Source organism: Malania oleifera, chromosome 1 (genome assembly GCF_029873635.1).
Source record: "Malania oleifera isolate guangnan ecotype guangnan chromosome 1, ASM2987363v1, whole genome shotgun sequence".
Taxonomy (NCBI): Eukaryota; Viridiplantae; Streptophyta; class Magnoliopsida; order Santalales; family Ximeniaceae; genus Malania; species Malania oleifera.
In genome coordinates, this window is record NC_080417.1 from 99248051 (window position 1) to 99261342 (window position 13292).

The 13292-nt window shown below is 36.3% G+C and overlaps 1 protein-coding gene across 1 annotated transcript; it reads right to left on the bottom strand.

Annotated features, from left to right (window-relative positions):
• Window positions 1-8840: 8840 nt before the first annotated feature.
• On the bottom strand, window positions 8841-13074 carry LOC131147152 (UDP-glucose 6-dehydrogenase 1). The gene is made up of 2 exons (XM_058096937.1): window positions 12808-13074; window positions 8841-10555 (listed from the first exon to the last, which is right to left on the bottom strand). The coding sequence occupies exon 2, from the start codon at window positions 10533-10535 to the stop codon at window positions 9093-9095; it is 1443 nt and encodes a 480-aa protein (XP_057952920.1). The 5' UTR covers window positions 10536-10555; window positions 12808-13074; the 3' UTR covers window positions 8841-9092.
• Between the last annotated feature and the right edge of the window lie 218 nt (window positions 13075-13292).

Sequence of the window (13292 nt, forward strand, 5' to 3'; positions counted from 1 at the left end):
AATTTCCAGAAGAGTTAAAAAGATGGAACATATTGTTTCTTCTTATAGGAGACTTTAGTAGATAGAATTATAGAAGTATTTTGACTAATGTTGAACTTTTAGTTTTTCATTATTTGTAATTTTTTTCTTCAGTTTTTTTGGCATTGCGTCTAGGTTTGGGGAAGTTGATGTTGAATTTTTAATTTTTAATTATAGTATTTTCATGAAAAATGAAAGCTATCTTTCGTTGGTAAAACAAGACCTTAATTTTTGGTTATGAATTTTTTTTACTCTTTATAATTTTTAGCATTTTTTAAATGGTGAGAATATTTACGAGTACGTTATTATATGAGATGATTAGAAATTAAATTAAACACATCCAAATCCATATCCATTACTTAAGGTGATCCAAACAATAAATTTGAATTTGATTTGGACTTCCATTTCTATCTTACAATGTAGCCAAATCATGGATTTGAAATTTTATGGACTTCAAATACAAACCCATGTATTTATAATTCAAATTCAATTCCAAATCTATGCATCCAAACACACCTAAGTAAATTTGTTCCCTTGAATTATTTAAAGATTAGTTATATTTATATCCTAGAATTGTGCCCCGTTAATAAATTGTTAAATAAGAAGTAGCAATTAGGAAGACTTCTCTCCTTATGTTTGGATAAGTTTTGGATTTGGAGTTGTATTGAATTTGAATTTGAAGTTATATTGAAATTTGTCCAAATCCACCTCAAATCCAAATCTAACACGCCACTTGTTCATTTCTTTATTTTTTGAATATCGCCGGGTGTCCACACGTCCGTTTTACGGTCCGCGTGACTAATCCCACGCTCTATGATAGCCAATATTTATATTTTGCAACTAATAGGATGTGAATAAAATGAAATAAAAATATAAAATAATTTAACTTTTCACATTTTGTCATTAAAAATAAAAAATATATAAAATATACAAAAAATTAATAAACAAAAATTTGATTTTATGCATTATTCGCACATGATTTTTCTTAATTTTTAATCACAATAAAAATAAATTTTCAGTTTGATATAATATTTTGGAATAAATTAAGAGAATATGATGAAAATATTTTTTTATTATTTTTTTCTCAAATAAAATATTGATCCAAGCAGAGCCTAGCTAATTTAAAAATATTAATTAACTCTATATTTTGTAACAACCCGAATAAAATGGTAATTAAATAATGAAAGAAAAAGGATATGGAAACCGGAAACAGAAGGAAGCCGTCGATTTAGTCAACGAAGGCTCTGAAGATTTCATCAACGAACACAAGGCTTCGTCGATGAGAAAATACCGAGAGGGTTTCTGAGCCAGCCTGAATTTCGTCAACAAATACAGGGCCTCGTCGACGAAATTTGTGAAGGACTCGTCGACAAAATCCCCCGTTTTATATATATGAAAATCCAGGAATTATTTCTTTTTTAAGAAACCTCTCTTTATCCTCTCTCTCTCTCTCTCTCTCTCTCTCTCTCTCTCTCTCTCTCTCCCTCTCTCTTCGTTTTTGGGCTATTTTTACGCCAGATCAAAGATCCAAAGTCACCACGACGCTTCTGGCAGAATTCTCTCCAAATCTGCTGGAGCGGATCGTGGGAGAAAGCTAGTTGGAAATCATTCCAGAGTTGAGGTAAGGCTTTTTAAGTCATATTTGGTCTTGCGTTAGTTATAAGAAATGTTATGCGCATGAAAATACTGAAGTTTAATATTGGGGGTTTTCAATTTCGGAGTATTGGTTAGGAAACCCCTCAGGTGTTAAACTTGAATACTTTTGGGTGAAAACTTTCTACTCAATATTTGAGTTTGTGGTAGTTGAGGAAAATATTGTATGTTTCGAAATACTGAACTTTAATTCTGAGACTTTTCATTTTTAGGGTGTTGAGTTAGGAACCCTGCGGGTGCGGGGCAGTTTTATTAGGGGCTTTCTAGAAATCAAGTAAGGGGATAAACTAAGCTAGTACTGTTTTGGAAAATGCTTATATATATATATATATATATATATATATATATATATATATATGTCTTATATTTGCAAAATAATGTGAAAATGATCATATGTTGAATATGTGGAAAATCTACTGTGTGGTATGAGTAAAAATGTTGTGAAATGCTGTTTTCTGGGAATGTGGATGAGATGAATTTTTATGATGGAAAACCGGCGTATGGGCTGAGATGTTTTCATATGTATATATATATGGATGTGATTTGCCGGCGTATGGGCCGTGTTATGTGATTTGTCGGCGTACAGGCCGTGCTATGTGACTGTGATTGCCGGCGTACGGGCCGTGCTATGAGATGTGATTTGCCGGCGTACAGGCTGTGCTATGTGATTACTGTTTGCCAGCGTATGGGCTGTGCTATGTGTAGCTGGCGTACGGGCCGAACTATGATAAAATGTGAAATACCGGCATATGGACCGATGATTTTTATGATATATGTATATATGTGAAATGATATGATTGATGTGAAAATAAATGAAATGAGATATTTATGTATCACGGTTTCAGTATATGTATATGATATCAGAACCTGGTTGGCTTGGTTTAGGCTAGCACTTGCACGGTACCGTTGCTATGTGTCCATGGTCATCGTGATCATGATATCTGTGTTAACGCTGCTGTACGGAGTGGTGTGAGATTGGATGGTCGATGTGGTTATGTTTGAGGAGTGTGCTGTTATCGCCCCTGGTGTACGGACCAATCTGGGTAGACCCATCGGACCTACAAACTAGACTATTGACTTGACAGTGGTCGGCCAACCATTGTCAGGTCCGGCCTTCGAGTCACACAACCCAGTCATGTGAGGGTAGTACATGACAACAGCCAGCTAATCTACCAGGATGGTTTTTATGTTATTATTATTATTATGATATGAGATGAGAAATGTTTATGAAAATGCAGTATAAATGCAGTATGTTCTGCCATGTTTTGATAATACATATGTTTTCCCAGATTTGATGAAACAGTACTAAATGTGTTATATATAATATATGTTCAACATGAATTACTCATGTTTCCACACACTAGTATTAGTTTATTTCCCTTACTGAGAGGTGTCTTACTCCTAAATTTCATTAAATTTTCAGGAGCCCCAGATAGGAGAGAGGGAAAGGCCCCGCTGATATAGAGCAGTTATCTGCCCTTGTTGGAAGGGTAAGTCTTGGTAGGGACAGTTAGATTTTTGTGGGAATTTGTCCCTAGATTTATTTTTGGGATGTATATATTAAGAGATAGTGTTTGTAGTACTCTGGTATATGTTATACACATTATGATGAGATGTATATGATTTTATACTTTCTGCTACGTAGGCTTCTGCTGTATGTTTTGTTATATCCCTGGTACCCACGGGTCTAGGTAGATGGTGACCTGCTGAGCTGGATTATGGAATATGTAGTATTGATTTTATGATGATATTATTATAAAAAAAAATATGTGGAAAAATGAGCAGGTCGTGACAGCTCTCAACACTAAAGAGGAGCACCATATCTCTAAATTCACCCTCCAATATTGAGAAATGCAAAATTAAGAAATAATGATTTGTGTAGCAAATCAAGCCTTGACATGGCCAATTTCCTCTGATATCGATCATTTTTCCAATAGACTTAATTAACATAGTTTTTATAGAAATCACAATTAACATTAATTTTCAAAGATCATAACTTGATTAGCTATGTACGTGGATGATGCTCCTTTTTGTATCACAATATATACTAACTCCTAAGGACTTGGGTCAATCATTAACTTTGATAATAAATCCTAAATAAATCGGGTGACATAGCCATAGGATCAACTTCTTTTCCTGGATGGATTCTCTTCTCCTTTTGGAAGAAGTGCTAGCTCAAGCAGTTGGACTCTACACCACTCGAGAAATTTGAAATAAGCCTTAAGCGTATATACTCATAGTTGCTTTTAGTCAAACACCACATTAGTAGTCGAACTTAGGATGTGCTCTTTCATAACCTGAATAAGTCTTTATAGAGAAAATCAAAAGTGAATTATAAATATAAAGGTTCAACCTAAACAAAGAAATTGAAATTCAATGGCTTGAATAGACAAAGGTCCAATCACGATTATTCTAAATTTTAACGTCTTGCAAACATGCTCAAAAACCACGACCAACTACCTTTTGTTTTCTCCCTCCTTTAGAACATATGCAAAAGCAAAATTTTGATCATCTAAATTAATTTCACAATGGGTAAAGGTTCTCCATCGTAGACTCCCTTTTAAAAAATAGCCATCCAAGTCTATAATGCGTCTACAATTCTATGACCAACATTTTTCTTAAGCATCTATGAATACAAAAATAATGCCTCTAGAAAGCCTCCTTCAATCAAAACTATGGAGCCTAGGCTTGTCCTAATTATTTTATCTTAATTCTTTGGGATTATTACATATTAATCTACATGCTTGGGGATTATCACATATTAATCTCTCTCACCTTCTTCAATCATTCTCTAAGCCCATTTTTGAGTCCCTATTACTGAGAATCTTGTAAAATGCAGTATAAAGTTAACCTTAATCATGTCTTGAAACCTTGCCAACAACCAATTTGGTATACCCTTGTTGTTTGTGGTGTGGCTCTTATACTTTGAATTTCATAAACAAAGAAGAAATAAAAATATGAAGGGGCAGCACAGTAGGGGCTCGTCGACGAGTGCCCTGTGATCGTTGATGAGGCGGACCGAGCTCTGCATCAGTAGAGGCAGTTATACTACCCCGGTGGGAGGGTGAGTTATTGAGTTAGGGTCAGATGGTTTTTGGATTATGGTCCTAGATTTATCTTTTTGATCTTTTGGGATGTATATACATATATTTGACAGATTAGTAGTACTTTGGTATTGTAACTGTTAGATGGTATGTATATGATTTATGTTTTTTGCTGCTTAGGTATTAGAGTTATATTTCATGTATTTCCCTGACACCCATGGGTCCAAGTTGGTCATGTTTTATCAGCTAAACAGGATATCAAGATTATTATATTAAATGATATTTTAAAAAAATTATGGTAAAATAGGCAGGTTGTTACAATTTGATATCAAAGCTTAGGTTGTTAGGTTTTGTAGACTTTAGAATGCAGAAGAAACAATACCAAAATATAGGACAAAGGAATTTGAGGTTTTGTTTTGTAATCTAGATACAAGACTTTCGTGGTGGTATATGTGTCTTTCCTGGGGTGACGATTTCAGGAAAGTCATAGCAAACTATTGTCGGGTTGGGTGTCTAGGTTACAGTATTGAACTTTAAATTAAGATCAGGGAGAATAAATTAATTCAGGATATGATATATTAGTTAGATGAAATGTGTTGGATATGTTATGGTTATAGGGTCCTAAAGCTAAGTTTATTGTTTTACCAAGATGGACCCTAGAGGTGGTAGCGTGCATGCAAGTGGTAGTGAGGGTGTTGGACCCTCGGTGCAACTAGTGGCGATTCAGACACAGTATTACGCAGCATGATTGAGTAAGTCATGGCTAAAATTGCCAAAAGCTCCAGAGAGCAAGGAGGTCCGTCTGCAAGCCATAGTTGTACGATTAAGAAGTTTATAAAGATGAATCCTTCGACTTTCTTAGGAGGAACTGATCCAGCAATCACTGAGAACTGGATGCAGAAGATTGAAAAGGTGTTGGTAGTGCTACAGTGTACAGAGGAGCGAAGGGTTCTATTTGCTACATATAAACTGATAGGAGAGGCCGAGAGATGGTGGACAGTAGTGAAACTCCTAGAGCAGCAGAGGTCAATGCCTATAGAAATGACATAGGATGGATTTAAAGAAATATTCTTCGACGAATATTTTTCCGCCACTATTAGAGAGGTCAAAGTGGAGGAGTTTTTGAATCTGAAGTAGATCCGAAATCAGTCCAGTAGTACGCGGGGAGGTTCATAGAGTTGTCTCATTTTGCTCCATATATTGTTCCTGATAAAGTAAAGAAAGTAAGGTAGTTTGAAAGAGGTCTGAGGCGAGAAATCCTTAAGCAAGTAGCAGTTTTGAACGTGCAGGATTTTTCTGAATTGGTAGACAAAGCAGCTATGGCTGAGGCTAGTGAGCGAATCGACGCAGAGGAGCGGGGACAGAAGAAGAGATCCATGACTTCAGGATTTTAGTAGGGATCTAGGTAGGGTCAGTGGAGGAGATGAAACTATGGCAAAGGACAAAAGCAAAAAGTTGTGGGTTATGAGGTCTAGACAGTACAGACCTACCCTATCTATTAGACATGTGGGAAGAGACACTGGGGAGAGTGTCGAGTGGGAAGGGGCATTTGTTATCTATGTGGTCGACTAGGACATTTTAATACGAGATTGTCCTACACTAGCTGGTACCGCTTCTGCTCCCAGACCTTATAGGGGAGGTTATCAGGCGCCTCGTGGAGACTCGCAGAGGAATGTAGCCCCGGCGAGGGTTTATGCTCTGACGCCAGGAGATGCTGAGACTGCCGCAAATGTAATGACAAGTACCTTAGATGTTTGGATAGTGTATTGTGTTAGGACAAATTCAAAAAATGTGAGTATAGATGGATATGACAAACAAGAAGTTTTCATATGCTTCCATACCCTAGTTCCTTAAAGCGAGGGTGAGATTTTGCAATCCATTAAATTAAAGAACTTTGGCTTCAATCCATACACTAGGCTAATTGTGTGCAAGGGCTATAACGACAAAATACTTAGAAGAAAGGTCGGAGGGAAGGAGTAAAGGGATAGAAACAAGTCAAACAGAGGAAATTATGAAAAAAAAAAAAAAATGATTAGTTGTTGTTATTTTTGGGTGAAGGGTTTATCTTAAATTCTATGATTATTTGAAATGTATTATTATATATTTAATCATTTTTAATCTTTTGCAAATTTTATTCATACTTATTCACCTTTTATTAGGATCTCAATGAAAAAAAAAAAAATTTGGTTATCGACATACGCACATGCGCACAAATGCAACTACAAATATAAATGAGTGCCTCATTGGGAATCTACAACACATATTCTAGATTCAATATATGTAGATTTAGGTGTAAAATAATATTGAATTCGTTCCAAATCCACACTTAAAATTCATGATCCCGAACACATTTATAGTTATCTTCATTTCATGAATTGATGCGAACCCCAATTGACATACGTTGAAACCCAACAACCAATATTAGAATACTTACCAAATGATGCGAACCTCAACCGACACGCGTTAAAACCCAACAACCAATATTGGAATACTTGCTCAAGAAAGTTAAAATTCAGATTTTTGATAGGAAACGTCGACTCAACGTTTATAAATGAAACGTGAACCGAAAGTATAAAATAATAAACCTTGACCTAATGATTATAATTGCATCATGAACCAAAGGTATAAAACCTTGACCCAATGATTATAATTAAATCACGAACCAAATGTATAAAATTTGAACCCCACAAGAAAGGATTCCTTGATAAGTTCACAAGTTCTCAAAAGAACCAAGAAGAAACAAAGCCTCACATTTTTATTCCCTTCTATTCAATCATCATCCTTTGTTCTTACAATAAGAATGCTTTTCTAGGCATAGCCTAGGAGACAAAGCATTAGACACTTCAAACCACGTTCAACAACTCTCAACAACTTACTAAAACGTCTTGCAAAATTACAAATTGGACTCAACAACTCTCAACAACTTACTAAGACTTCTTGTAAAATTACAAATTAAATATAACACAAAAGTCAAAGGTTGGTTCAACAACTCACGCAAGCAAACAAGTTGTCTTACAAATTACAAATTAAATGTAAAGACAAAAGGCCAAAAAGTCAAATCCCCTAATTGAATAGCACACCATTAATAAGGAAATTACAGCCATTAAGCAAGATTAACTTCATCAAAAAATTGGATTAAATTTATTAAGCTTTCATCATTCTTTAGGCCAAACTTGAAGTGCCCCTTTTTTTTAATAAGCCCAAATATCTTGAATCAGCCGATGAAGTACTTCTTTGATCTTTTTGGATCTCGCTTTAGTGATAGGCCCAATTGAAACATGCAATGGATCCTTCAATGGTGCTTATTGATTCTCATCCAGAGTTCTTTCACACATTCTAGCAATAACTTGTGTCCTCCTTCCGCTTGAATCTTGTTAAAGCATCTCTCAAATATTCGCATGCAATATGAAACCCTAGGTTGGCTGGGTAGAACAATTAAAGTAAAAAATTAAAAGAGATGGGAATGAGATAGAATGAATTAATGTTAGAATTTGATTATTCTATCACATTTTCTATTTCTTTTTAATATTTGGTATTCCTAAATGGTAACTATACTGGAAAAGATAAGTTATTTTAAAAATGTCTCCAATATGAATCCAATTCAACATTTTCTTTTATTAAAAATGTATGCACTTTTTGTATCATAATATTTTCTGCATTTAAAAACAATGATAGTACCCCAAAAAAAATATTTGCGTTTATATTTATAATAGTTTATAATAATTATTTTGTTGTTATTGATTATTTTATTATTATTGATTTTGTAATTAGTATACACTATTATATTTCTATTATTGTTGTTGTTGTTATTGTTGTTTTTACTATTTTTAAATATTTTATAATAATTATTATTGGACTTATAATTATTATTGTTTTATTATCGTTGCTATCATCATGTTTGGTGATTGCATGATCAAGAAATGGTTTGTGAGTTCGCATCCTTGTGATTTCTAGGAAGAATCATAGAATAACAGGATGAGCTAAAAACTATTTCGAGCAGAAATCTGTTTCAGATGGGTCAGAAGGATTCTGCTATTTTATGAAGTTTGATTATTGAAGAACTGTACTCTTCATCAGAAATCATGACTGTAACCATGTCATTTTAACCATAACAGCACAGTAAACTGGGCAAAAATCAAATCCGGTTCCTCCAAGAAAAAACAGATGACAAATGGTGATGTTTCTCAAGTACAATGTAAGGTAAAACACAGCCTCTTGCTTGCACCAAAATGAAGTAATAACACTAATCCTGACTGGAAGGCAAAGTAAGAAACATCAAGAACACATTCAACAAATAGTAAAGAATGAAACCACCCTGCCGCCACGGCTGCAACTGCAAGTGATCCAATTGATGCCTCTCTTTTCATCAGCATGAGTTTATGCTACCGCGGGCAGGTCCTTCAGCCATGGATCCAGCGGCTTACCAATGGAGTACACAATGAAACCAATCTCCCTCATTTTATCCACATCCACTACGTTCCTTCCGTCAAAGATGAAAGCTGGTTTCTGCATGTTGTCATATATCCTCTTGTAATCAAGAGTCTTGAACTCATCCCACTCTGTTAAAATGCAAACACCATGAGCATCCTTTGTAGCCTCGTAGGCATCCCAAACCACCCTCACTTGCTTCACAGTAGAAGGACTCATTGGCTGCAGGTGAATGGGATGGTCCCAATCAAATTTGTTCATAGTCAGATCTCTCTGGATCTGGTCCTCTGTTACTTGTGGATCATATATGTTCAATCGAGCCTTGTCGCCTAACAGCCCTTTGCACACATCAATAGCTGGAGTCTCCCTCGTGTCACCAGTGTCCTTCTTGAAGGCAAAACCTAGAATGGCAATCTTCTTGGTTGACACCGTGTTAAACATGGAGGAAACAACACGGTTTACAAAACGACTCTTCTGGTAATCATTCACCTTAATGACTTGCTTCCAATATTCAGCCACCTCAGGAAGGCCATTGCATTCACAAATGTAAACCAAATTCAAAATGTCCTTCTGGAAGCAGGACCCACCAAAACCAACACTGGCATTCAAGAACTTAGGCCCTATCCTCGTATCCTTACCCACAGCATATGAAACCTGCGTAACATTTGCTCCAGTAGCCTCACAGAGAGCTGACATGGCATTAACAGATGAGATCCTCTGGGCCAAGAAAGCATTTGCAGCAAGCTTAGAGAGCTCTGCAGACCAAAGGTTCGTTGTTATGATTCGGTCTTCGGGGACCCATTGCGCATAAACAGCCTTCAATGCTTGGATTGCTTTCTGGCCTTCTGGGGTCTCCCTCCCACCAATGAGGACTCGATCTGGTTTGAAAAGATCTTCGATTGCAGTCCCCTCTGCAAGAAATTCTGGGTTTGATAGAATTTGGTAGTTGATTCCCTTGCTATTGTGGGTCAGAATTTTTTCAATGGCCTCAGCTGTTTTAACTGGAACAGTTGACTTCTCAACTACTATCTTGTCTGATTTGGACACATCAGCGATCATGCGAGCTGCACTCTCCCAATATGTCAAGTCTGCAGCTTTGCCAGCTCCAAGGCCTTGAGTCTTGGTTGGAGTGTTAACAGAAACAAAAATTATGTCAGCTTCTGATACATGCTTCTCGACATCAGTGCTAAAGAAGAGGTTCTTCCCTCGACATTCCTTTACCACACCATCAAGCCCTGGTTCATAGATGGGGAGTTGATCACTGTTCCAGGCAGTGATCCGAGACACTGATATATCGACAACAGCCACTTCAATGTTGGGGCATTTGAGGGCAATCACTGCCATTGTAGGCCCCCCAACATAGCCAGCTCCAATGCAACAAATCTTAACCATTTTTCTTTTCTGTTTGAAACCTGAATCAAGAAGAATTCTATGTATTAGATATGTATAACATTTCAGGCACATCACATTTCTAGATCTTCCTGTTGATATCAAGAAAATGTATTTCGCAGCCAAAAGCATGGTTTTAAATAAAGGCCGCGACCGTTACGTAACGCCGTTACGTAACGGTTTTTTGGGTTACCGATACCGTTACATACCGCGAAATCGGTGAGAAGAAAAATCACGGCCGTAGTGGCCGTTACGGACCGCGACCATTACATAAAGGCTGCTACGGCCGTTACGTAACCGCTACAAGGCTGTTACACAAAAAAAATATTTTATTTTTTTACCTTTTCTTCATATTTTAAGGCTTGGTTTTCTTATTGTTGTTCATACTTTTTCTCTCTTTCATATATCATTCTCAATATACCAAGTGGCAAGAGCGGGAAAAGATTATGATGAGGATGACAATGATACAAAATTTACTATTTCTTTAAATACTCAAAATAGATGCATTAATAAACAATTTCAAAATACTAACTTTTTAGGAAAATATATTTTTTTGATAATATTAGTAATGTAATATTTATGTTCTTTACTTTTCAACTTCAACCTTCTTTCTTTTTTGGCTATTTTATATTTATATTATTCATATGTCTTATGTGTCTACTAGATTAATGAAGTGTATAATTTTTTTTTTTTTTAATTAATTTAGCACACATAAGAATTTATCACATATAAAAACAATGAGAAGTATGAAAACGCGTGCGCACACACACACACACATACGCGCACACACACATAATTTTCTATCAATGGTGGTTTAAATTAAATGTAAACTTGTTGCCCTTACCAAATAACTTAATTACTCGAACTAAAGGATGCAAAATACACTAAAACTCTTTCTAAGAATGGCTAAAAGCTTAAAACATGCAAGTACACTAATATGCACAAGGTTGTGCGCTTCAAAAAAATTCACAGCCGTTACACCCGCTTCCCGTTATGTAACATCCGCTACTCCCGATTCCCCTTACACCCGTTACCGTTACGTTACGCTACCCGCTACCGCGATTTAAAACCATGGCCAAAAGAGAGGATATGGGAAATGATCCCCTCCCAATCAAATCATACATGCATTATAGCATTGATAATAGCACCATACACCCTATAACAGAATGATTTTTTCCAAGAATTTTTCCCAGATCTACATTTATGAAAACACTTGATTGTTTCAATTGTATAGACAAAACATTGCCGAAGAAAAGGGAGGAAAAGTAGAAGGAAAGTGAGGAATTATGCCAATTCAATCACACAAATAAATTGACAGATGGTCTCAGTTAGTTTTATGCTATAGTTCGTGAATGACTTGATTGCAAGCATCACAACTTGCATGACCATCACCTTTTCGTTTAGTTTTGAATCAAGTTGTCGACCATTAGGGGAATTCATTAGAATTATTTGTCATGAATCATCACCCATTAAGCCTAGCATCTTCCCTCACTATAAAGCCGAATTCAATTTTGACAGAAAACATTGAAAAGAGTATGCATAGCTGAGCATCAGAGAGCATCAGAAAAGTAGAAAGGCTCAGTTATTTATCCAATGCAAAAAAAAAAAAAAAAATCAGAGGAACTGATTAGCATACGGCTGTGTCGGCCAGCAAGGGATTCCAACCTTTGATTTGGACTTGGACACAAAACTCAAAATAAGTTTTTAATCTATTTTGTTCAAATCCATAAAATTTCAAGTCGAATATTTGAAAAGGTGAGGTTAAATAAAGAACCAAGTAAAGATAAATCCGATCTGACCCAGAAAAGAAAACCCCAAGAATGTCGTACAAAGATAAGAAACAGATCGAGGGTTCATAGCCTGTCTGAAAATAGAAATAATAATAACAAGAATAGGTCCAAAGTTTTTTAGAGAATCACAAGAAGTTAGCGAAATGTTCTAATTCAATCGTAGGTATTAACCAGATCCATCAGCAATTTCTTGATTCATAGTTCCTCAGGCAAATGTGTGTGTTGTACGTGTATCATCGAAGAACCAAAACTGCTCACAGATCGATTGCATAAACGCGTGAATGGCAATAGATCTGAAATATCACAAACAATATCCAGAAACCCATATATGATAATATGGAAATGCCGCAAGCACAAGTACATAATCACATCCAAACATCAACTGAAGCCATCAAAGACAAAAACGAGCAAGCAAAAGCAGCAAAGAGTCAAAGACATAAAAAATAACACAAAGAAGTTAACCAATTCGAATCGAAAATACATACCTTCTATAATGCTCGTAGAGAAAATAGATTGAATGGAGAGAGAGAGAGAGAGAGAGAGAGAGAGAGAGAGAGAGAGAGAGAGAGAGAGTATCTCTGAGCTGCTGCTCTGAACTATGAGAAAACAAGAGTGCAGGGGACCTCCTTATATACCAAATGGGCACCCAAGATCTACCCCTCACAACTTGCCAAAAGACGAGGAAGTACAGAAACGCACAGTTGATGCGGAAAGCTCAACTCGTTAAGGACAACCATATCGCGTACGAGTCAGGAGATAAGGGGCAGGGGTGTAAATGTAAAGCTGCTACTTTCGTGGGGCAACCTTATTGCTAATTTTAATTTTCAAAAATACCCTTGAAGAAGTTACAAATTAAAAGACCGGCATCGTCCCGGCCACGATGACGGTGTTGGAAGGCAGCCGTCATATTGACTCGACGCGGTTCGTCGCCCGCCTCAATGCCACATCAAGCTTCTCTGTAAACCATAGG

Bases quoted from the DNA above. Each gene is read 5' to 3' on its own strand.
- LOC131147152 (XM_058096937.1), bottom strand. From the start codon at position 10,535: ATGGTTAAGATTTGTTGCATTGGAGCTGGCTATGTTGGGGGGCCTACA.